Source organism: Mytilus californianus, unplaced genomic scaffold (assembly GCF_021869535.1).
Source record: "Mytilus californianus isolate M0D057914Y unplaced genomic scaffold, xbMytCali1.0.p SCAF_7, whole genome shotgun sequence".
Taxonomy (NCBI): domain Eukaryota; kingdom Metazoa; phylum Mollusca; class Bivalvia; order Mytilida; family Mytilidae; genus Mytilus; species Mytilus californianus.
In genome coordinates this window covers 71376454-71402503 of record NW_026262723.1, presented here as the reverse complement: position 1 = coordinate 71402503, position 26050 = coordinate 71376454, and the positions used below count along the sequence as shown (strand labels likewise).

The following is a 26050-nucleotide window of genomic DNA, read 5'->3' as shown; positions in this document are numbered from 1 at the left end:
TGTAACGGAAATCACTCTGGATAAAAAAAAAACAAATTTGAAAATTGATGTTATAGAATGTTGTAATTATGTTTATCATACATTTATTGGAGTTGTTCTTATTTTCAGCGGTACATGCAGGTATTTAAAATTTGTTTAGTTGCTTATGATGTAATTGAAATTGACGTGTTTTTACGTTACATTCCCGTGAGTCAGAGTTAATTTGAATTTTACGTGAAAAATTTCACGTTGAATAAATAAGCATCAAAGTTCACGTGAAAAGAAAATCATTATAGAATCATGTGAACTGAATTAAAACTTGAAAATTTCTGAAAGAAAATACAATCTTGAGTAAGTTTAATAGCAAGGAAAAAGAATTCACACGCGAAATTATAACTTTAAAACTGCCTTTGTGCCACATAATTTACGAAAAATGTTTACAATACCGTATATCGGTTTTTTTTCGCGTGTGTTTAATTTTCGCTTCGTTCGCGGCTGCAAAAAAAAACGTGAATATTTGACCCCACGTAAATTTCCCTGTATATTTAAAGATTTACCGTTGTTTGAAAGTTTTATACATTCAACTGTTAATTGTTGAGTCTTTTATGTTGTTCGACCACAGATCAAAAGAATGTGTATACTTAATTAAGATCTCTGTTTTCATACTAATTAAATTGGCTTATCGTACGTGTCACACCTTTTGACAACACAGCAATCAGTGACATGTTTAAAAATGTTAATTAGCGACAATCCATTGATCGGTGTCATAACCCGAACAAATTGCATATAATGTCAAAATAAAATAAAAATAAATCAGATTTACACGGATATTTGTATATCTGTAACGATCAAAACCTTCTATTTTTAGCATGTTCCTATGTACATCAAATCAAATTTATGTTGTTTACATCTTTTACGATACGATACAGTTATTTTTTCGCCTGTATTTTGCCATTCAGCGAAAATAATACACAGTGAATATTTAAACTGCCCATTTTGTCATCAAATCGCGAAAAAAGCCGACGCAAAAAAAACCCGATATATGTGTCAGACCACCAATTACTCCCTCTATTTAGAACGTATGTAAAAGTAGCCCTACTCTGACACAAAATAGTGCTTTTGTTGTCCTTGTTTACTTAAACTAACCAACAAATTTGCAGAAATGAAACTTTTGGTGAAAGAGAAATATATTTAGACAATTTTGAGCAAATATTTACTTGTCTATGAGTTTGCATTAAAAATTGAGGATTAATGCGCTCCATAGTATACTAATTTAAGATTTCCAGAAAACCAGGGGTTATTTTTGGAGTACCTCTTTTTGAAGGTCAGTTTTTTTCTAAGAAGGCTTTAAATGTATGTTGAAAATTGGCATGCAGAAAGCTGATACATGTACAATTCAGGATATACCTGATTTCTATGAAGTTAAACTTAAGGTAAAATATTTAGAAAGCTGTGAAAATTGCAAAATTTGGTTGAACAGATGGGGATATTTAATTGGTGGTCTGAAACCTATACGGTATATAACATATTAACATATTCAAAAAGTTGCGCTGAATTTCTATGTAATACCATGATTACAAGGAGATGAGGGGCGTACTTAAATAAGATAACAACACAAAAAGTCATTTACTTCTAAACTGTTCAACTAACGATCTTCTACAAAGGACAAGTCTTCATAATATTTTTAAGTTCTAAACTTTCCCACGTGTGAAATAGTTGTGAATATATATACATAGACCCCCTTAGATAAAACTGAGAATGGAAATGGGGAATGTGTCATAGAGATAACAACCCGACTAAAGAGCAGAAAACAGCTGACGGCCACAATGGGTCTTCAACGCAGCGAAAAAATCCCGCACCCGGATTTAACATACAAGATTAACAAAGAACAGAGGCTCCTGACTTGGGACAGGCGGATAAATGCAGTGGGGTTAAACATGTTTTGTTAGATCTCAACCATCCCCCTATACCAATATACTCTAGCCAATGTAGAATAATCAAACACACAGCAATACGCACAGTAAAACTCAGTTTAAAAGAAGTCCGATGTTAGAATAGGTAACAAAAGAAACTAAGCAAAAGGCCAATGATACATAAATTAACAAAGGACTACACTAGTAGCACGATTTCAGTCTGAAACGGTCATTTTGGTCTGATCATATCTTAATCGACTGGATTTACCGCTAGAGAAAAACGTCAAGACTTTTAAGAACTTTTCAGACGCCGTTCCGATCGATAGTCGCATTAGGTAAATCAGTCCGTTAAGGCATGTCAAGATAAACAAGACTGAATCTTCTAGCGAGCTGTTAAGATCCGTTACGACTGATTCAGTCGAAATCAGACCATGGATACAAAATTACGTCAAGATGTTGTCAGACCGTGTTCAGTCGTGTTCAGATTTTAATAATTTGGACACAAAACGAGTGAAACTTTCCCAGTGTGTATCAGGGGTTACCCCCCTTCAAGAGTAACATACAAATTTTTAGAAAGAAGACGGTTTATGTTACTTTGATAGTTTACCATGTCTACTTAATTAAAAAAATAAAACAATTTTAATTCTTACTTTTTCCTATGTAATTATTAAACATGTTTTATATTAAAAAAAAATATATTGTTGTTGTTGTTTATTTATTTATTTTGCGATCGTGTTTGACTTGTGCATTCGACTTTCCTAAAGGTATCTTTTATTTTTTTATTCTGTCTATTTAGAGTCTTTTATAACTTGTTTTACATACCAGAAGCCTTCGTTTAAAAATAGAATTTATATATTATTGGAGATGATGGTTTATGAATTCATAAAATTCAAATTTATATTTGAAATATATTTTGATAAATTATCATGATGATTATGCGGAAGTGAAAATGTTCCGTCGGTGTATGTGAAGAAAATTTAATAAATATGACTAAGTTACACATATATTATACAGCATGATAAAACTGGTTTAATTTGAATTACTTTCCATTAGGGACATTTTCCGATAATAATTAATCAAATCTGTCAAGTTTTATTAAAAACGGAAAACAATTCTTCACCCGTAAACGATTTAACGTTACTGTATCCACTTTATTTTTGTTGCATTCTGTCGGCGGAAAAGCAAGTCGGCAAACTATAATTCCTTTACACAAAATCGTAGAAGGGAAACTTACAGTACAATATAAGCTGCTCTGAATATTGCAATCGGTGAGTAGAAATGAACAATATTTAAAAGCATGTCCATCAGAATTTGAGAATAATCAGGGATCCAAGATTTTGAAGGGAAAGTGTGCACATTTGTTCCTACAGGTATGAATCAACGTTCTATATCATCGCACTCGTGCATATTGGCATGTTCCAATGCAACGTTAGGATGTAGGATTGTAAAAAGTTTATGCATCGTTGAAATTCATGTATGACACCATTCCCCTCCCCTTTATCATGTTTATAAAATTATGTCATTTAAACCCTTACGACTTATGTACTTCAAATATATCCCAAGGGTGACAAATTGAAAGGAATAGAAAAAAGGTTACTCTTGGTTTTCATCCAGTGGTGGATCCAGGGGTTCCTGGGATTGGACCCCCCTTTTTTGGAGGATCGATGCATTTGAAAGGGGACATATAGTTTGAACCCCCTTTATCCTGGGTCGGGACCCTCCCCCCTTTTAAAAACGGCTGGATCCGCCTCTGTTTTTAAAAGCTTTAAAAGCTTTTAAAAGCTCTTCAGAGCTTATGTTTTATACTTGTATTTGCACATACCGACTCTAAATAAAGCTTTATGTCTTATGTCTTATGTCTGTTCATCGTCATACTGTTAAACCCTAACATGTGGTACATTGGTTTGTTTGTGCAGGATGGCCTATTACAGGACCTATAGGCTATACATATTGTATGATAATGTTAATGTATTGATAACTGTCTCATCCTAGATTTACATGAATAATTTGTCACTGGATTTTTTATTACCAACAACCAAACAATCTTTACATGTCCATTTTCATATAATAACTTTGCTAACGCTGGTTTATAAGTATGTCCCTTGTTTTACTTAATTACCTTGTGCCCGTTGTGGGCTATGCGGATGTACAATAATTACTATTATAAAATTATTTAATAGAATTTGAGATAATTCAAGTTGAATTTTACTACAAATCAAATATTTATATATAAAATGTTGTGAAAATTATTTATTTTATTGACTTATTTAGCAAAAATGCATGTTCAGTATATTTTTCAAATAATTCCTGAGTCATGGACAACGAAACATGAATAGATTTTATAATATAATAAAGCATTGAAAGTGAATATCTATTAGATGGTTCAAAATAATATAAATCATCAAAATAAAACAATGTTATTAAATTAATATTCCTGAAACAATGCACAGAGTCATAACAGTTGCCATTTAAAAAACAGTTGATAAAACAAAATGAGTTAATTGTTTCATCATGTACAGTACCCCTGGGCGCGACCTATAAAGATTCATATTGAACAAGTGTTGTGGAGGTTTCATCTTTTCTCAAAATGAATAATTACAATGAACATGATGAATAAAATATCTGTAAATATTTTATCATGTTATGGTGGAGGGATGACACTCTGCACACAGCACACAGATTTGTCTTATATTATCATTCAATCCAAAGAACTATGAATCAAATTAGTGTGGCCTAAACTATATATTTTCATGTGAACTTTGTCAGTTATTACATAAATTTTGCCCTGTTAGCATGGTTAGTTGAAATTCATTGATGCCTTTTTACTTGTCTTGGTTTTGGGACTGCTGTCTCTTTGGAATATACCCAACATCTCCTTTTAATCATGTTATGGAATTGGCATGAATGGTCGTCCACATGAAAAACATATAAAATATACATGATGATGTTCAAGAAGATTTATACAGGGTTGAAGAGTGGTGCAAAAGGAATAACATGTTCATTAATGCAAATAAAACAAAATGTTTGGTTACTGGAACAAAGCAGAAACTATCAATTCAGACTTATCATTCAAACTTGATAATAAATTCAAAAGTATTACAAAATTCTTCATGTGAAAAATTATTAGGTGTTAAAATTGACAGCACACTTAACTGGAGAAATCAAATTGACCAAGTTTGTGCTAATATATCATCCAGAATATACCTTCTTTCTAAAATAAAGAAATTTTTAGATATAAATGCATTTATTTCTGTTTTTATTAATCATTCTTTAAACTTATCTTTGTAGTAATTTTATAAAATGATCAAAAGAAATATCAGCTGTTGTGTTTTAGAGAGAAATAACTATGTCAGACTTTAAAGAATTGATCAAAACAAATGTAAAATGCTAGCCTCAATTAGACAGTAACCCTTCAATGAAGTACACACATAAGAAAACATTAATGTAGAAAGAGAGACAATATCTTTTTAAAAATAGAACCAAAAGAAAGATTTTATTCTTCCTGTTATATGAGACTTATATATAAGTTCAATTGTATAAGTCATAAATACAGTTGTATTAGTCATAGAACTTTGTTATCAAGCAAATTAGACTCGCCGGTTTTTCTTCTAGATAAATACAAGTAAATATATACAATATTAGATTAGTTTCAGTACTTTATTCTTAATGTATTTTTTTTTGTAGAATTCACATTAGTTTGAGCATCATTCCCAGCCAGATTATGAAGCCGTCATATACATGATATAGGAAATATATATAGATTTCACTAAGTAACTCTGATAGCTGCTAATTGTGAAACAGTAGATTAATTCATAATTTTGTGTTTACTTATTGCTTTTGTAAATAACAAATAGGGCTTACAGCATTATGCCATGATGTTGATGGGATGTTCGGATTAGATTGGACAAGAAGAAAATTGTGCATTGAACAAATAGCAAACTTACAATTTGTAAGAAAGACTACATTACTTGATGACAGTGAATACCTTTGATATATTATTCCATTGAAATAACAATTTGGAATAAAGAGAATTCATAGTTTTCTGGGAATATTAATAGTGCATCATATCTGAATTCCATGAATATCTTGGATAGTTATTCATTTAGAATAGCAAATTGGAATAATGAAAATTCATAGTTTCAGTGATTACTAATAGTCAAATCAAATCAAACTTGTATTGCCATATACATGTACACCAACTTATACCATTTGTGACAAAAACAACATTAATAATTATATACATTAAATGACAAGAAAAAAGCATGTATCATCATATTAAACAAACTAATGAAAATAGTTCAAAATTCAATTATGAGTCTCCTATCCTTAGTGCGAATGACTTTTTTTATAAAGGAACCTATGCTTTCTATCTGTTTTTGTGTTGATGGGCAAAGAATATTTATCATTTTTTTCATTTTCATTGAGCATGTTGAGGCTATTAAAATTTACTATACTTTTAGCCTTTTGTTAATTTTTCAATAAAAACTGGTCTAATGGTAGCGTTTTTCCTGCAATCATGGCAATAGAAAAGAAAAATTAATGTTTTTCATCCTCAACTGTATTGCAGGACTGACACAACTGGTTTTCCCTAGGGATTTTTAGGATCTATAGTGCATCATATCTGAATTCATGAATACCTTGGATAATTATTCATTTAAAATTTGGATAATGAGAATTTCTGGTTTCTGTGAAATTTATAGTACATCACATCTGAAGTTAATGCTGTCATTGCTATTGTGAGCTACATGTACCACCAGGGGGTGTTAAACGACCTTGACTACCCATGAGGGTCTGTCACAGCCCTCGCATGCTTGTAGGTTAGTGTCAAATGACTGCTTGTTGTACTTATAAGAGTCTGAATGTACATGCATGTATATTGATAATAGTCTAAATTATTGGTCATACTGAACATGCTGAAACTTGCATTTTATACTGGTCAAGCATATTAAACAATACATGTACTTCAAAGTATCATTTTATTGTCTCACCTACGACAAAAGTTGGTGGTATGCAAGAAATAGGTATTACAATCTGGGGGTGATGATGTAAACTATTTTTTAAGCTTTACATTTTAAAAGCTAAAAGATCTGGATGCTTCTTATCTTGTATTCAGATAGCTAATATGTTATGAAGTTTCAGTCTGTCATTATACTCATATGTTCATCATGTTCATTGCACCTGACCTCATTTTCATGGTTCAGTGACTGTATGAAAAAAATACTGTTTTTTTTTACAGTGAAATGCTCTCTTATATAAGTAATTGAATACATTTTTTGTATATGAGTATCTTGCAAGGTCTACTTGTCTATCAGGTTGGGTTGACCAGACCTTGACTTTATTTCATGGATAAGTCATGACTTAAGGTTATTTTATAGTCACATTGTTAAGTTTGTTTCGCAGATACTATATATATATATATATATATATATATATAAAAGCAGTACTCAAGTCATGCCAGTAGACCAACTTCATGTTTATTTGATGTATGGAACAATTGTACAGTGTATTATGTCTGACTGGTAGGGTTCATCAGACATTGACCTGTCATGGGTTCTTTGAACAATGTTTAGTTTTTGTGGTTTGCTCTATTTTCCAATGTTTCTTTAGATGCTATAAGCTACATGTATAGGATCACTATTTTTGCATGATATGGAATGATTGTTAGGCGTACATGTTTGATTGGCCGGCTTCATCTGACTATGACCTCATTTTCAAGGTTCATTGGACAATGTAATTTTCATGCTTTGGATGTTTGGTCTTTTTTTCAGATACAATGTATATAAACCACTAAATTTTGGGTGTGGAATTAACCTATTCATCACTTTATTTATTCATTTAGTTATTCAAATTTTTACTCTATATTATTTTTTAATATTTTTTTTTGTCATTCTAAATTATATCAATTACCATATGGTAAAAATTAAATTATTTAATGCCCAAAAAAGCGCAAGCCAGGGCTGACCGTGCAAGGGCTGTATAGCCAGTCAAGGTCGTTAAAAACTTCCATTTGTTGTATGGAATGACTGTAAGGTTTACATCATCTATCTGGCATGGTTAATTTTACCTGACTTCATTTTAATGTAGTTTTTAATAATGTAAAGTGTATGTGATTTGTAGGCTAGTAAAACCTTCATATTACAGAATTTCAACAACAATTCAATTATACTCATGTACATGTAGGTAAAGCTGAGACGTGATATTTCAGCATGTGCAATCTTATTTACATCACCATCATGACCAATGATCATGTTGATCATAGCTGCTTTTTTGTCTCGCCTTGACGGAGTCAAAAAGCGAGACATAGGTTTGCTGTGGCGGCGACGTCAACAATGTATTAGTTTGTGATTAGGTCTAGTTCATGGTGAACCACTAGTGGTAGGTGAATGATATTTGGTATGCAGTTGTATTAGCATTGCCACATCTCATTACCATGGAGATTATTTGGCTTCGCCCCATCAGTCAAGGTCTATTGACTTTGAAACTTTTCATAGTTTACATGTATTAGATTGTGATTAGGTCAATTTATAGCCTTAGGGAACCAATGATATTTGGTATGTAGTTGTATAAGCATAGTTTGAATGGTTTTACACTAGTAACTATCGATCGGAACGGCGTCTGAAAAGTTCTAAAAAGTCTTGACGTTTTTCTCTAGCGGTAAATCCAGTCGATTAAGATATGATCAGACCAAAATGACCGTTTCAGACTGAAATCGTGCTACTAGTGCTACTAGCCATGCCAGCTCCAGACCTCAATTAAACTGATTGAAAGATTATGTCTTCATCATATGAAAATCAAGAACAATCCCTCCCATTAGGGGTTTAGTATCATACCATCATAAAATATATGAGACATATATCGAAAAAAGATATTACTTGTCTCAAGTGTGTTCAAATCGGGTGCAATTAACCTGCCCATTTTGTCATCAAATCGCGAAAAAAGCTGACGCAAAAAAAAACCGATATAGGTGTCAGACCACCAATTACTCCCTCTAATTTAGAACGTATGTAAAAGTAGCCCTACTCTGACACAAAATAGTGCTTTTGATGTCCTTGTTTACTTAAACTAACAAACAAATTTGCAGAAATGAAACTTTTGGTGAAAGAGAAATATATTTAGACAATTTTGAGCAAAAATTTACTTGTCTATGAGTTTGCATTAAAAATTGAGGAATAATGCGCTCCATAGTATACTAATTTAAGATTTCCAGAAAACCAGGGGTTATTTTTGGAGTACCTCTTTTTGAAGGTCAGTTTTTGTCTTAGAAGGCTTTAAATGTATGTTGAAAATTGGCATGCAGAAAGCTGATACATGCACAATTCAGGATATACCTGATTTCTATGAAGTTAAACTTAAGGTAAAATATTTAGAAAGCTGTGAAAATTGCAAAATTTGGTTGAACAGATAGGAATATTTAATTGGTGGTCTGACACCTATACGGTATATAATATATTAACATATTCAAAAAGTTGCGCTGAATTTCTATATAATACCATGATTACAAGGAGATGAGGGGCGTACTTAAATAAGATAACAACACAAAAAGTCATTTACTTCTAAACTGTTCAACTAACGATCTTCTACAAAGGACAAGTCTTCATAATATTTTTAAGTTCTAAACTTTCCCACGTGTGAAAAAGTTGTGAATATATATACATAGACCCCCTTAGATGAAACTGAGAATGGAAATGGGGAATGTGTCATAGAGATAACAACCCGACCAAAGAGCAGAAAACAGCTGACGGCCACAATGGGTCTTCAACGCAGCGAAAAAATCCCGCACCCGGATTTAACATACAAGATTAACAAAGAACAGAGGCTCCTGACTTGGGACAGGCGGATAAATGCAGCGGGGTTAAACATGTTTTGTTAGATCTCAACCATCCCCCTATACCAATATACTCTAGCAAATGTAGAATAAACAAACACACAGCAATACGCACAGTAAAACTCAGTTTAAAAGAAGTCCGATGTTAGAATAGGTAACAAAAGAAACTAAGCAAAAGGCCAATGATACATAAATTAACAAAGGACTACTGGCCATGCCAGCTCCAGACCTCAATTAAACTGATTGAAAGATTATGTCTTCATCATATGAAAATCAAGAACAATCCCTCCCATTAGGGGTTTAGTATCATACCATCATAAAATATATGAGACATATATCGAAAAAAGATATTACTTGTCTCAAGTGTGTTCAAATCGGGTGCAATTGACTTTTACATTATTTGGCATGAAAAAATCATTTAATTTTTTCACAAATAAATCATTTAACGTTAAGCAATTGCCTGTGTGAATGTTGAATGACGCTAATACAGATACTCCATATTTGTTTAACTCTCTGTTTTGCAGTGAAAGTTTTGATTTGCTACTATTTGTTACCATGAAAAACATCAATAATATTAACGGTACCAATAAATCATGAATAAAATTAAGAAATATGATATACTAAATATTGTTTACAATTATTCTTTTCTGTATATTTTAAGATACTAATACGAGGATCAGCAAAAAACAGATGAACTGGTTTGAAAGCTTTAATTTCTGTAATATGAGTACCGACAAAAATATTAAAGGATTCAACGCAGGGAATGCCTGGATGGGTGGTTATTTTTTACATATACCATGGATGATTCATAGAGGTGGGTATGCAAATCTGCTGATATTTTTTGTTTTATCATTATTCATAGTCATGCATATATCGATATGAAATCAAACATACACTATCGTCAAAAAATATAAGGAGCGCAAATTGAAAAAAAAGGTAAAAAAAATTAAAAAAACATGATGATATAGACAGAAAGCGAAATTCTAAGGTGAAAAGTCGGAACGTATGAAACATGACGATTAAAATCAAATATAAAAATATCTACGAAGGCATTAAAAAAGAAAAAAAAAACGAACAACCCTCAATAGTCGATACTAAAACCTGACGATTGAGGAAGACAAACCCCCTTCAAAAATCGTTGGCTACCTCAGGTGTTCTAAAAGTTCAATTTCTAAAAATCTGGTGATAAACTGGATTCGGTGATCAGTCAAAGTGAAAGCGGCATTACAAAATGATCATATCGGAGAATACATGGGATACAAATAATCTCAGTAGTTGTCGACCACGTCATGAAGACGTCCGTAAAATTTAAAAAGCGATGATTTCAGCTTAGCTACTTTAAAACCGAGATACAGTAACTTCCTGAATATGTAGGTATGCAGCAATCCATTTCTATATATAAAAAAAAACTTAAGACACAAATAGCCATCAAGAAAGCAAAACAAGTCTACAAAATGGATAGGCGTTTGTACTTTTCGTCAGAAACGCTGGAAAACCAAAAAGGTTTGAAACAAAACAAAAAAACGACAGATCCTAAATAGAACAGTTTTAAATCGTGTGTAAGTTTTGCACTAAGGAGTTTAACCTTAGTGCAAATGTAAATAATTTTATGAACAGGATATTTGCAAAGTTTTTAAAATCATTCCAACGTTTAAGAATCGGTGGTTTACTTCAAACTACGATCAATGACAAACGTGACGATTTCAACTTTCACATCGTCAATGTCCCATTCCTCATAGCAGATGCATATCCTCTGCCCCATCTTATTGCGTTTTTTATTTTGTTTCATCAGTTGTAACGTTACAGCCATATATCAGCTTTATTTACAGGGGTGTGCTTCGAATGCAAAACAAAATGTTGAAGCAGAGTTATGAGAAAGAAAGTCTGCAATCGACACTACACAAGTTTTATGGCCACCATCGATCATTGCTTTATCGATTCGATGTGTTTACGTCTCAACTTTCTCGCTCCAATTGGAGATCATGCGATTGATCTTTTTTGGTCTATCTTTATGCAATTGAAACATTCACACCCTAATTTACACTCAACTATATCTCGGAAAATGTATTTGAAATATAAATACAAAACTTTTGTAAATATTATGACGGAGTTCAACATACTTAAATCTTTGAATATTGTTTTTATTGGTAGGAATATTGATTTTGTTATCAGTAGATTAAAACCATACTAAATATTATTGTTATACACATATGCACTTTCAATTAAGCATTTTTCAACTGATTTTTATAGTTTTTTCTTATTTTGTGCTGTTACACCACTGTTCAAAGTTAGGGGGAGGGTTTAGCTCTCATAAACATGTTTAACCCCGCCACATTCTTCATGTGCCTGTCCCAAGCCAGGAGCTTGTAGTTCAGTGGTTGTCGTTAGGTCATGACTGTTATATTTGTTTTTCGTAAATTGTTTTGATATAAATTAGGCAGTTCTCAATTGAATTGTTTCATATTTTTCATGTCGGGGCCTTTTATAGCTGACTAAACGATATGGGTGTTTCTCATTGTTGAAGCCCGTACTGTTGCTTTTAATTACTTACATCCACCTCATTTGAACTTAGGTGAATAGTTGTCTCATTGGCAATCATATCACATCTCTCGTTATTTTTAAACTGTAGTTAAATGCTAGTTTTCATAGACATCAGCGAGATCGCTCATTTACTTACCGTTCACTCAAACAACGTACTACACAGAAATAATGAAATTTCCACCATTTCCCTCGTAATTTAAATATGTCAATGTTGTATACATGTATATCTACGTGTGTGTAATACCTGTACAAATCTGTTCATACTACACAATTCTAAATAACAGGCTGTTTATTAGTTAACGGATCATGGGATGCATCTGCTCGTTATTCTTTCAAAAGAAACATAACGTCAACATGTTCCTACGAATGCAGAACAAGCAATTTTTTTGCACTAAAGGTAATAAATCATTATTTAACATAATATATATATATATTCTGTTATGTTATGTTCTATACTATCTTTGGTGTTATGTAAGGGGGGAGTTGTGTTTTTCTGTCAATATCAATGATTTTAAAACTAAATGTTGACCATCTAATAGAGTATTTTTTTTTCGCATGAGGGTTTGTTATGAAATAAGGACGTTTTTGGCAAAAGCAAGATAAAACTTCATCTGTTCTAAAGAAATTCATATACCACTTTTAATCCACATGCACTTAAGTAGTGAATCTTTATATTACACCGCATTGGTGTTGTACAGCTTACTTAATGATATCCAAGGTTTTTTAGTTAGAACAATCGTGAATGACCATGGCAATCTTTTTCACTTATAATTTTGACTGTTTATATCACATTTCAAATTGATCCTTGAGTAATATCTATCATTTCAGCGCGAATTCGTCTTAAAAATAATCAAAAACAACAAATTGAAGAAATATATAATATAACTGTTATTTACATTTATGAACTTGTTTCTTATGCATATCACTTTTAATAATTCATAGTTCGGATTTGACTCTACTGTCTGGTTTTATCAGCTCTTCAACGTTTGTATTTTTTGTTTTTTTTATTTCAAATGTTTTGGCATCGATCATCACTGAAGAGACTATATCACGAGCCACACGGTGGATGCCACATTTGAAGCAGTATCTGCTGACCTTTCCAGGACACCTTAGATTACTCCCCGTTTTTTGTGGGGTTCGTGTTGCTCAGTCTTAAGTTTTCAATGTAGTGGTTTGTAAACTGTTGTCAAGTGTTCTTTACATTAATTAAAAATGTATTAACAAAAATGCCGAACTCCGAGGTAAATTCAAAAATGGGGAAGTCCATCAAACAAGACAAATCAAGAGCGCGACTATATCAAACAATGGAACGAATGGTAAACAACTGTCATATTTCTGGAACAGGCCTTTTCCAATACAATGGTGGGTTAAAACTAGTTGTGTATAGGTCCGTTATATTGACAAAATTTGGCAATTAACTTAAACAGACATAACTGGTTAACGTGACAATAATTGGGATACAGCATCCAAAAAAAAAAGTTAAATCACAAAAATACCGAACTCCGAGGAAAATCCAAAACGGAAAGTTCCTAATCAAATGGCAAAATCAAAAGCACAAAACATCAAACGAATGGACAACAACTGTCATATTCATGACTTGGTACAGGCATTTTCCTATGTAGAAAATGTTGGATTGAACCTGGTTTTATAGCGCTTAACCTCGCACTTGTATGACAGTCGCATCAAATTCCATTACATTGATAACGATGCGTGAATAAAACAAACAGACATAATAGGTAAAAATGTAAAATAGAGGTACAGCAGCCAACACCGTGTCAAATTCTTAATCACAACAAAAACGAACAAATATTTAACAAAGAAATACAAAAAAGCATATATTTTTAACATCCTCGTTCATTGCTTACTTATTTTTGTATTTTATTTATGTATGCCAAATCAACTAATAAAGGATCGAGGGATTTAAAGCTCTGGGACCGAATCGTAATTTTAACATTAACTCTGGCGTAGAATAGCGTGTTTGACATCAGAATGTAAACGTCACACAGAAAGAGATATAAAATAATTTTGTCGTTCAAAGTATGCAAAAATTATAATAGAACAATAACACAATGGCGGGATGTTTAAAGTACAGAGACACGTCATATGTATCAAAGAAACATAAAAATTCACACGGACAAAGCACATAATGAAAAATGAAAAGCTGTGTAAACATACATAGCAGACATACAACTCAACTGACTTAAAAAATCAATAAAACATACAAATAAATCTGAGCCAAAAATGTGTAAACACAGATCACAGACATACAACACAACTGACTAAAAATTCAAACAAACATTCAAATAAATCACACAAAAACGTACAAATTAGGTAAAACGTAAATACAAGGATATACAAAATAAAAATAAAACGATATAAAACCTTATGCGTTGAATCGTTTCTCGGTATCCATCCGCATCATGAACGCCCCAAGTCACAACTCAAAAGCCTGGATGCACAAATATCAAGCCCCGTCAAAGCAATTCGACCCAAAGTAGCATAATAGTACAAAGACAAATCAAGGTAAAACTGTGAAGTAAATAAAAAGATACAAAACGTCAGTACCTAGAATATATAACTAAAGACGATCCTGTATTATTTGTGAAGTAGACACTGAATATTTAGCTATTAGGTCTTGGCATTATTCGATTAACTTTTTGGGGAAAGGGACGGGATTTTCTTTGAGAAACCCTGGTTCATTTTTTTTTATCAGACACGGATGACATTTTAGAAAGTTAGAGTGGCAGTTGCAAGCTCTCGATTATCGCATGCGTTGATAATGTATACTATATATACTCGTGAAGTTGGATTATTGCTGCTAACATGAGGAAAATTCATCATTTCAAAATTTTAGTAATTGTTTTCGGTGTACATAAACAGGAAAATCAAGTTAAGGAGAGGTGTTTGAAAAAATTACCAGTCTTGAAAAGGATTTTCTGTATTCTACCATATCTCAACTGGAGTTTTTCAAAAATACCTCTCCCGAACATGATATATCTGTTCATTGCAAAATATAGTAATAACTGTGCATTGAAAAAGATGTGAAGGAATAGCTCTAAGCAAACATTTACACTTTGTTGTGTAAAAGTACAACCAATGACAACATCACACATTTAAACCAAATTTAAGCTTATTGGACACTTTTTTTTTATTCATAAAAACCAATCAAAGATACCAGAATTATAATTAAGTACTCAAGATGTGCATTTCATCTACCTAAGACTCACTAGTAGCTCTCAAGTGATTTAAAGTTGTAGAACAAATAAATATCGAAGTTGAATATCATTGAAAACTAAAAAAATCCAAAAGATTGTGCAAATAAGACTTGACCTTCGAAGCATGGGGTATATTAAATTGAGTCTTTTAAAATATGTTAACATTTAATTAACAGTAACTCATCAATGATATTTCATGTCAGCACATAATTCGACTACTGGCAGGAAATTTCCTTGGACACAAGACGTCCCCCAGCAGCAGCACCAAACGAAGAAGTTGAAAATTCATCAAAGATACCGGACATTTAATCTATAGTACGCTGAACCAAGGAGATTGTATCATGATATAACCTCCTGGCTCAGTGTACGTTTTCTCCACATAATACTCATTAATGGAGCTCTAATCAGACTAGTTGGAAATCAATTACAAAGATGAAGAAAACTAAAAACTAAATATTAAAAAAAAATGATCCCAATCTAGCCAAGATCATGTATTTACGATGTGGAAAAACCTCAGAGTTTCGAGTATTTAAATATTATTTGAACGGTTGACTAAGAGGAGTTTGATTTACGATCATGTTTTCACTTTTCCCATTTCTGGTGCTAACAAATGTCAACGCATTTAAACAGAAAGATATCAAGCATATCTATATAAGATAAGGAACTTTAATAAAACAATTCACTTAAAACCAAACAATTTTTTTCAAGAAATTTTGGGAACAATGATATTTTGTTTTAAGTATACTTCTTAAAGTTCTGTTATCAAGTACCCAAGTTTTTTTTTAAACAAATATATTGACAGGAAGTAAAATAATCTTCTTTTTACAACAAAATGACAAAAGGAAACAAGACAAACAGACAAATCTAAGCCAAAGAAATACTGCACCGAAACTGAGCAACTTGAACCCACAATAAACGAGAAGAATTCAGGTGTCCCGAAGGGGTCATAAATTCCTGCTCTTTTAGTGGCAAGCCAACTTCGGAACTTATAAAAAAGGAAAGGATGACGAGATTATAGCTCCATCCATGATGTTTTGAGCTCTCACATATACGAAAAAAAAATACCAAGGAAAATTATTTTTTTTTTATTAATTTCATTAAAAGAGTGATTATATACTAATTTTCATGTTTTTCACACATCAGGCAAATTGGTGTGTTTGTCTACACTCGTTAACTAACTTGTTAGAGACAGATATTGGCGATTGCAAGATTATATGTACTGGTTCCGAGATAGATCCATGTGGTGACGCATCGTTTTTTACAGTTTATGAACATAAAGGTATATTATATATGTATATAACCACTAAATAGAAAACCTCATTGTGAGGATGAGACTAGACTTATGGTAAAAATATCTGGAGAAACAATTATCAAAACTGAACACCATGAATGGGCAGAATATTAATTTCGTTACAATTTTTTTACAATCTATCTATTACACTCTAATGACATAACTGTTAGTATTTTTGGATTCATTTAACATCTGCAGAGGAAAATCAAAATTTAATAAATTAAAATGTTTTAACGATTATTTAATTTTCAAAATTATTAAATATTGGTACTCATTATTTCTGGATTGTAAAATTTTTTTTAAGAATGTTCAAATAAAATTACATGGTTCAAGGGTTATTAAGTTTACACAATGGTATACAGGGGTTAAACACGTTCAATTATTGCAAAATACAAATCTTAATATCTTATTCTACAAGATGTACATGCATATGTTTATGTTTTGTTCTAATTTTAACATCTAGAGTGGTATTATAAATGTTTATGGTACATTGATGTGAATGTAGGCAATAGGATCAGATTTATAAGATATTTTTCTTTGTATTTTAACAGTTAATAAAACGTTTGCTTTAAACAATTGGAAAGAATGTATGTATGAAATAAAACATGATATGTGCGTATATCGCTATTTAAAGGCAAACAAAAGATAATCCATAATACATGCGTGGCAATATAGTCCAACAAAAGGATAAATGTATTTACATTACAGAAAAATTCATGAACAATGTTTATGACAGAAAAGCTATTTATTATTGAGAAAAATCTACAACTTGATATTAAACTATCCCCATTTGTTTATTTCAGATATCAAATCCCTACGTACTACAACACCTCATAATTTTAATGTTGGACTATGTTCTTCAAAGATAAGTAATACTACTGATATTAAAAATGTGAACCAAGAAGAGAATAGGCCATCATCCTTCAGACGACATAAAATTAAATGGATAACGAATAAAACGCTCAATGATATTTGTTGTGAGTGTATTAAACCATTATATGATTTTATTTCCTAATTCAAGCTTATCAGACTAAAATAAAACAAAACAGACAACCTATGCAGATGTTTTTTACTGCGGTTAAATAAGCTAAACTTCTGCAGAAGCGGACTCATTTAGAAATAAGAATATCTGCCATGATTATTCATGAAAACAAAAACCCATACCGTATATTGAAGCAATAAATGTCCAAAAATGGCAAAATGTAATTGAATTCAAACGGGGAATAACAACGACCTGCTTTATGTAGAAAACAATAAACGACAAACAAATATGATAGACCGCAATCAACAATAACCACCGAATTACAGGCTCCTGACTTGGACAGGTAATACAGAATGTGGTTAGGTTAAATAAGTTATCGAGCGCTTGTCCCTCCCCTAACTTGGGACTGTGGTGTAACAGCACAACAAAAATAATTTATGAAAGTAAAGTGTGCAATAAATTCAGTGGAAATTTCATCTTTCTTTCAACAGAGAATTATAAAACGACAAAATTGTGGAAAAATAAAGACAGTAAAAGAAAATTCATAAAATATGTTATGGTTCTTTAAAATGTATGGCCGATACGGAGCATGCGCATTTGCATATGTCCGTTCATTTTCATTACTTCAAATAGTGGATCCGATTACAGCCCTTGTATGGATAATTGGGGTAATTCTAAGTTGTCCAAATAAGAATTCAGAAACATGTAGGACATCCAAAGTTTATTTACTGATCATTAATGTAAGGGATCGACACAAATATGGATAGCAATATCGACTATGCACGAACTGAACTTAATTACTGCCTATATCGTGAATACCAAATAATGAGACTTCCTGACTACCATTTTTCATATGGGCGGGGAAATGCATATGAATGGTAAATAAATTATAAAAAAGTGAAAAAACCCCAAATGGATTATATTCATTGATATCATTATTTATTTCAGATGAGATGAGTAACGCTTTGGATGTCAAATGTTTATTAGTAAATGGAAGTATGCACTATGTCCCTATGGATTGTAACAGTAGATATCCAGCTCTATGCGAGACAGAAATTGAAAATGATAATTCCCTGCTCGAAACTTCTGTTAAGTTTAAAGGTAGAAAAAAGTATTTAGTTTAGTATATAAGTTTTTTCTTTATATTTATATATAATTCTGATAAAAAAAAATATTATACTAAAGTGAAATATCCTGGATAATCCTGCAATTTGATTGGTTACCTTGACAAGGTATATGAGCCCATGTACCATGTGAACAAAAACGAAGATCAGAATGGTAATCAATGTTGAAATTATGACACTCCAGTATAACTTCATGTATTATGGTCGCTATTAAAAAAAATCAACATCTTCTATTTTTTCATGACAAAAATGTTTTCCCTTTAAACATGATAAGCTCTCTTCGAAGTTTTTTACTTTAAACTTTGGAAATTCCTGGTGCAGGTGGGTCCTGATGTGCGATTTGGACACGAAGTGTCTTTACAGTGTTGTTTCTATGTTGTTTATCCTTGCTTTGATATTTACTCTTTTTTTTAATAAAGAAAGTGTATACTATATTCGTATGTACTATCAACCACAAAACGTAAATGTCAAATTCACTATTTACAACACCTTTTTAGCGTCTTTTTTAGAAGTATTTGTATGTTTGTTCGAATTTTTTAGTCAATTGTTTTGTATGTCTGTGATGTATGATTACACAGTTTTGGCTGCTGGATCACAATTATTGTCACATTAAACTATTATATCTGTGTAGGTTGCTCACCCAATTTTGTCGATAAAACGGAACTGTCATACAAGTTGGAGGTTTAGCTAGCTTTAAAACCAGGTTTAACCCACAATTTTCTTCGGAAAAGGCCTTTACCAAGTCAGGAATATGGCAGTTGTTTTTCACTTGTTTCGTTCATAAATAGCGTTTGATTTTGTCAGTTTTTCTAGACTTCTCCTTTTTAATTTGCCTTGGATTTAATTTTTTTAAGACTTTTACGTGTAGACGAAAACAGATCATATTTGTTTAGATTCACAAAGAGTAGTATGTCATTGCATCGGGAAAGGCTTAAAAAATCTTTGACAAGAGATAAAAGCTTTTTTAAAGTTATATTTAAACTATAAGACAGTAGTTCTCATGTCTTATGAAAGCCTAGCATGAGTATCCGGGCTTCGAAATCCAATATTTAAAGAAGCTAATCAAACGTAAGACCTTTACTGTAAAGGTATAAAACCAAAAAATTGACTTTTAACAGATGACGGTTCAATATCTTTGAATAATAAAAAACTGTCATGAAAATGACATTGATGACATAAAACTACTATATATTGAAAATACAATTTATATAAATAAACGTTTTGGTCATCTTAAGGAAATATGATCAAAACGTTTAATACGAAAAAAATGGGTTATATTTTTCAAAAATCTAATTTCATTTCACTTTTCTGTTAGTGATTAAAACATATTTTTGAAGCTTCCATATTTCTATTCCTTTTACTTAAAAAGAATTGCGACGGCAGATCTCGGTTCTGTGGTTAGTATAATTTTATTGAGGTATTAGTCCGGAATTATATTCTAGTCTTCAATGTAGGCAAGTGGCCATTGTTGAAGATGCATATAGGTCCAGGTGCGCGACACACACTCTTTAGTGTCATTGTCAATATAATGGAATTTTATGCGACTGTCATACAAGTGACAGGTTAAGCTAGCTATAAAATCAGGTTTAATCCACCATTTTCTACATTAGAAAATGCCTGTACCAAAGCAGGAATATGACAGTTGTTATCCATTCGTTTAATGTGTTTGAGCTTTTGATTTTGCCATTTGATTAGGGACTTTCCGTTTTGAATTTTCCTCGGAGTTCGGTATTTTTGTGATTTTACTTTTTAGAACCTATAGATTTTATTATTTTCATATTGACTACAATTTAACCGAATACATTTTTTTTTCAGTTATTTACGTTGTTGCCACATTGATAGTCATTGGACTAGTGGTAATTGTGATCCTGATAATAAGAAAACGGTATTTTTTTTATGATATTTATATGTTTTACTATGATTACTATAATTATTGTATAATTGTATTCATTCGTTCACCTGTCAAATACTAGTTTGTTTCAAACAAATTATACTTACTTCCTGCATGTAATTTGATAACTTAGTCGAAGATATATAAAATCAGGTGTAAATGTTAAACCACAATTCAACAAATCTGAATATGGAATTTTATTTCTAACATTTTATTTATCGTTGAATAATTGTTTTAGGAACCGTATCAAACATTATTCTCATAACACTAGATGCGATGGTACGAATAGGACTGCTGAAGGAGAAGAGCTCGTCCAAATGACAAGTAGCAACCACAGATCTAACTTCCGATCATATGATGTACCATTGGTTTTTCAGCAAACCCATTGTTTTGAAAATTATCCAGTCACCGAGTATGAGAATTTTGCTTTACATGATGAAGTTCAACAAAGGTCAACAGAAGTACACGATACACACTACCCTGCTAGTAATAATAATGATAATAATGGTGGGAAAAATTCGAATAAAGAAGGAACTGCAGTGAGTACAGAAATTGAAGAAAAGGAACAACTTGCATACCGCATTTCTAAAATAGTTGCTGATGAAGTCATGTATGACTTACCTCAAGATCCTTTTTGATAATCTATCTTCGATGTCCAGTTTAATAACGATATAAGTGTTGACTCTATGAGCTGTCTGTCGTTTGAGGATGAGTTATTGTTCTTGTGTTGGTATTTTCAGAGGAGTTCCTATTGGAGATTATATAACTTAATATAACTTAATTATGAGATCGAAGAACAACTGATACGTTTATTTGAGCAGTTGACATTTGTCCAACCTTAAAAAATGATAAACTTAACTTAAAACCCAGTTTACTCTGTCTCTGTTTCCTGTCAACTGATGGATTTTTTTTTTAGCAAACATAGTACAAATTCAAAATACACATTTTTCGGTATACATATATATACTACATACATGCAAATGTATGGAAAATGGAAAAAGAAATGTATTTTGAATTTGTTCAAGAGAAATTTGATGCAAAGCTTTGATTCGCCATACAAATTTTAAAAGATTACATTATTTAAACATGAAATAAAAAATCTTCTCTTCTTTGGAATGTGTGTATCATAAGTAAGCTATTTACCCAAGCTTCCCGATGACGATGAACCAAGTGAATCGGAGCACGAAGGCGGCATATATTTTAATTTACACACTTTATATATATATATATTTGTGTTATGGAAAGGTTACTCAATTCCTCAACCTTTGGATTTTTTTTCAATTTCTTTGTGAGTATAGAAATTTGAAATAGGTTTCATTAATCGCAATATATACATATACTAAATAGTATAAGTAGTATCACTCTGTTATCAATTTAAAAAAAAAACAAATAACGCAAAGGGTTTTATTGGAAAGAGAAGACACACACGAACATTTCTTCCTCTGTCATTGACATCGATTTTATTGTATGCAAACATAGAATAATTCAAGCATCAATTTAAAAAAAAAACAAATAACGCAAAGGGTTTTATTGGAAAGAGAAGACACACACGAACATTTCTTCCTCTGTCATTGACATCGATTTTATTGTATGCAAACATAGAATAATTCAAGCATATAAAAACAAAAGAGTATGCGAATTAATTCTCCTTTTATGATTATAAGGAATAATTACTAACGGTCGATACATTTGATGATCTTAACTCATTTTTCTTTCTTAATTTGAGTCATTATGGATCTTCTAAATTCTGCATTCAACGAATTAATAATCATACAGGTTTATGGATTTTGGACACTGTCTCAGGATTAATAGAGCTTTCTTACAATTTTGATGAAAAGAACGTACGGTTGACAAATCGTACGTAAGACCCGTTTGAGGGATCCTTTATTTGACTTTTTGAAAAAAGTCATGGGACTTCGATGGCGTTTCGCCTATTTTTCCCCTTAGTAAGAACCATTACACTGCATGAACGTTTCGGAACAATGGAGATAACTCAACAGAATTTGCTAAACATAAGCTCTTCTTAAGAAGTTCCCCTAAAAATTAAAGATTGTTCTAAATCACTCTCCTCACCCAAAATCGATTACATCTATGTATTATTTAACCTGAGAAGGTAGCAAGGCAAAAAACCCAAAACCGATGTGTCTATACTTACTAAATTCTAAATATAGAAAACCGATGTGTCTCTACTTGTTGTTAAAATGTGTATGTAAATGAACAAATCAAGATCTATAATTAGCTGATCTATTATAATTAGAGCTCAAGAGCGGATTAAGGAGTTGGGCGCACCCGATGTGTTTCAACTTAGCAGACATTGTCAGAGCCTCCTATTCAGGATCTCCGCCTTGGTCTATTATACATTTATGCACTTCTCAGCAAAAGAATTTTATCGTAAAATTTACAGCATCATACTTCAAGAATGTCTTTAAAATAGCAATGTTGTAAACATTAAACAAAAGACATGCTTAAACAATTCCCGCGCAAATGTGTATAAACACAAGTATCCCATACCTATTATACGTACGATTTGAGTTATCTTTCATGGTTTGAATATGACAATTATTTTCAAATATACTTTGCAGGTGATCGCCCCATTATGCTTTTTCTATCTTTCTTTATAGTTTTTCTACTTTTTTTTTTGTTATGGGAAAAATATTTAGAAGGATATTTTTCTGAAAACTTATGAAATATCGAAATAAAGTTTGTCAGAATCTGTCTCTCTAAGACTATAAAAGTTGAAAATTGAGATAAAACAATCGCTTCCGTGTAATTTCTAATCAAAAGTATTTTTCATTTATTATAAAATGTATTGATAAAAAAATCCCTATATATGCTGCTTTTTTTAGAATTAAGGTGTGTTCGATTAGGGATTGTTCTGTACTACTTTGTTCAACGGGAATGCTATCGGAGTCAAAATACAAAAGACATTTCCAGGCAATTTTTTATGTATCCCTTCAAGTAAATTAACTTATAGTATTTTATTCATTTTATTGATAAACCGTTAAAAGGGGGGTCACCGAATTCATTGTACTGAATAAATCATCAAAGGAAATATGTAAGGTAGGTAATATTAAACAACATAATATAATAAGATATCGTTGCCAGATGCTGATCAATGATTTTAAAGGGGGAGGGGTATAGACAACGTTAGAAGTGGAACAAAAAATAGAAGTATTAATAGGATGTAGGGCCATATATATAAGTTTCGTTGCATATATATTTTACATATACATATTTTGGACGAGTAAAAGACAAAGTTTACCTCGCAATAAACCGATATAAACAAGAGGTCATAACTGTGAAACTGATATCATGCTTGATTTTTTTTTTTTGAAAACTAACTTGTTACTTTTGATAGACAAAGTTTTCAACAGACACTTGGCATTCCTACATTTTATGTAGTACTCTTCTACCTTGGAAATTTATCAGCAAGACTTCATAATTCAAACAGTTATTATCATCCATACATGTTGACAAAAGCTAACGTATAAAGTTAAAAGACTTAGTGGTTCTTAAACTTAGTATCCCCAAATCTGTACAAAAGCATTATAGAGGAGGCCATACATATAATTCTGTCAATTATTTTTGTTTTGATAAGGACCTGAATACTGAGAATTAAACCTCTTACCATCAGTTTCATTGAAATATATTGATTTAATGCGCACTAGAAATGTTATTTCAGGATGAAACTGCACAAATCTGGATTTTTCATAGACAGAATCTTTTTGCCATTGTGTGACCTATCAAGGGTATGATCACCTACACCTATTTTCCGATTCCTATTTTCAATTAACCGTCCATTCACTATTGGTATTGACGTCTTTTAACCAATGCAAGGCTTTGACTGCCAAGATTCAGATCATTTGCCTCGCCAGAAATAAGATTCAATCTACGCTACTGTCGATTGAGTGATAATTGTTTGCTTAACGTCCAATGGCAAATATTTCATGCATAATTAACGTGCAGAGATGCATCTGATTAAACGTCCACTCTCTGACCGGAAGGGACTGCGTACTTGTACATCCCGCACAATCAAACGGACTCCCAACTTTTGCAATGGTTAAACTGCCGATCGGAACAAGACCAATACTAGTAGTGATCATATTTCTATTCCCCCGATCACCTTTGAGAAGTTGCATACTGTCGAGGTGAGCGCGCGACAAAAGAGACAAATATGAATATGGAAGATACATATACATGTACGTGTATTAGCTAAAACATTTGCAGCAAGAATGTGTGGCCTTAAGACACCGTGCCCCTTCACTTTATCATATTTCCATTCTGTGCACTACTTAATCCCGGTCAAATTCTAATTTGGTATATAATTTTAAACGTTTTATATTTTGAACAGAACGGAAGAACGGACGGGTGCACAGACTAGTAAATATAATATGCCTTTGCTATCATTATTTGATCATAAAACTAAAATTATCATCCTACTGAACAAAACTTCCGTTCATGTCCGTTTTTCATACGTATTTGGATAAGTTAATCGCCAAACATTTTAGAAAAACAAATTAAGAGCCATGACGTTAAATTGCGCATACGTTGTACCGGCTCTTCTTATATTCCATGCAGTAAAAGTTTTGTTTTCAGTAAAGTGTAATCATATCTTTTCTTGAAGATGCGTCCTCATAAACTCCATTTGATAAAATTTTTCGGAAAGGTGACAAAGTACTATCAGAATGATGCATCAGTGATCTGAATTTTACCTTTGGCAAAAGTATCTTGAAATAAAATATAGAAATATGCAAAAAAAAAAAGAAGAAGCAAGTCGTGTACACCTTTTACTTTCCGACTTGTTTAATCTTATAACTTTTAAATCAAAAGTGAGAATATGATCGCTTCAGATTCCATTATTTTTATTCTTTCAAACTTAATTTTGATTTAGTAGCTTTAAGAATTCATCGTTCCTGAGATAAGTATATGGTTCAAGTGAAATGACGAAGTAATGATAGGTGCATTTGATTATCGGTAACTGAACTAAATATTCCCTTTAAAGGTTGTTGTCTACGAAATCATCCCAAATTTAATAACAAAATATGTAAATAATTAAAATAGAAGTTTGTGCTAATTTTTGAATATCATCTTTTCCAGTATAATATAATATAATATAGCATCTATAACGGTCAGATAGGTTGGTTATGTCGAGTAATGTCATTTTATTGGAAATCTCTAGTATGCGTCTCAGAACTGGTATGTCCTATGACACCGTAGATCTTAAATTCGTTTTACTGCACTGCATTGCAGTCAGACATATCTTTCGTTGGATCATTAAGAAAAACTGAT

General features: G+C 31.8%; 1 protein-coding gene and 1 long non-coding RNA gene across 2 annotated transcripts; both read left to right on the top strand.

Moving 5' to 3' along the window:
- Positions 1-21528, top strand: LOC127710127 (uncharacterized). Its single transcript, XM_052215877.1, has 8 exons — positions 1-120; positions 10379-10531; positions 12543-12655; positions 16617-16752; positions 17568-17741; positions 18695-18847; positions 20686-20755; positions 21000-21528. Exons 1-8 carry the CDS (start codon positions 69-71, stop codon positions 21397-21399), a joined length of 1251 nt encoding a protein of 416 aa, XP_052071837.1. The 5' UTR covers positions 1-68; the 3' UTR covers positions 21400-21528.
- Positions 3075-5653, top strand: LOC127710144 (uncharacterized). Its single transcript, XR_007986009.1, has 2 exons — positions 3075-3160; positions 5577-5653. It is a non-coding gene; the product is annotated as an uncharacterized LOC127710144 (long non-coding RNA).
- Positions 21529-26050: the final 4522 nt, after the last annotated feature.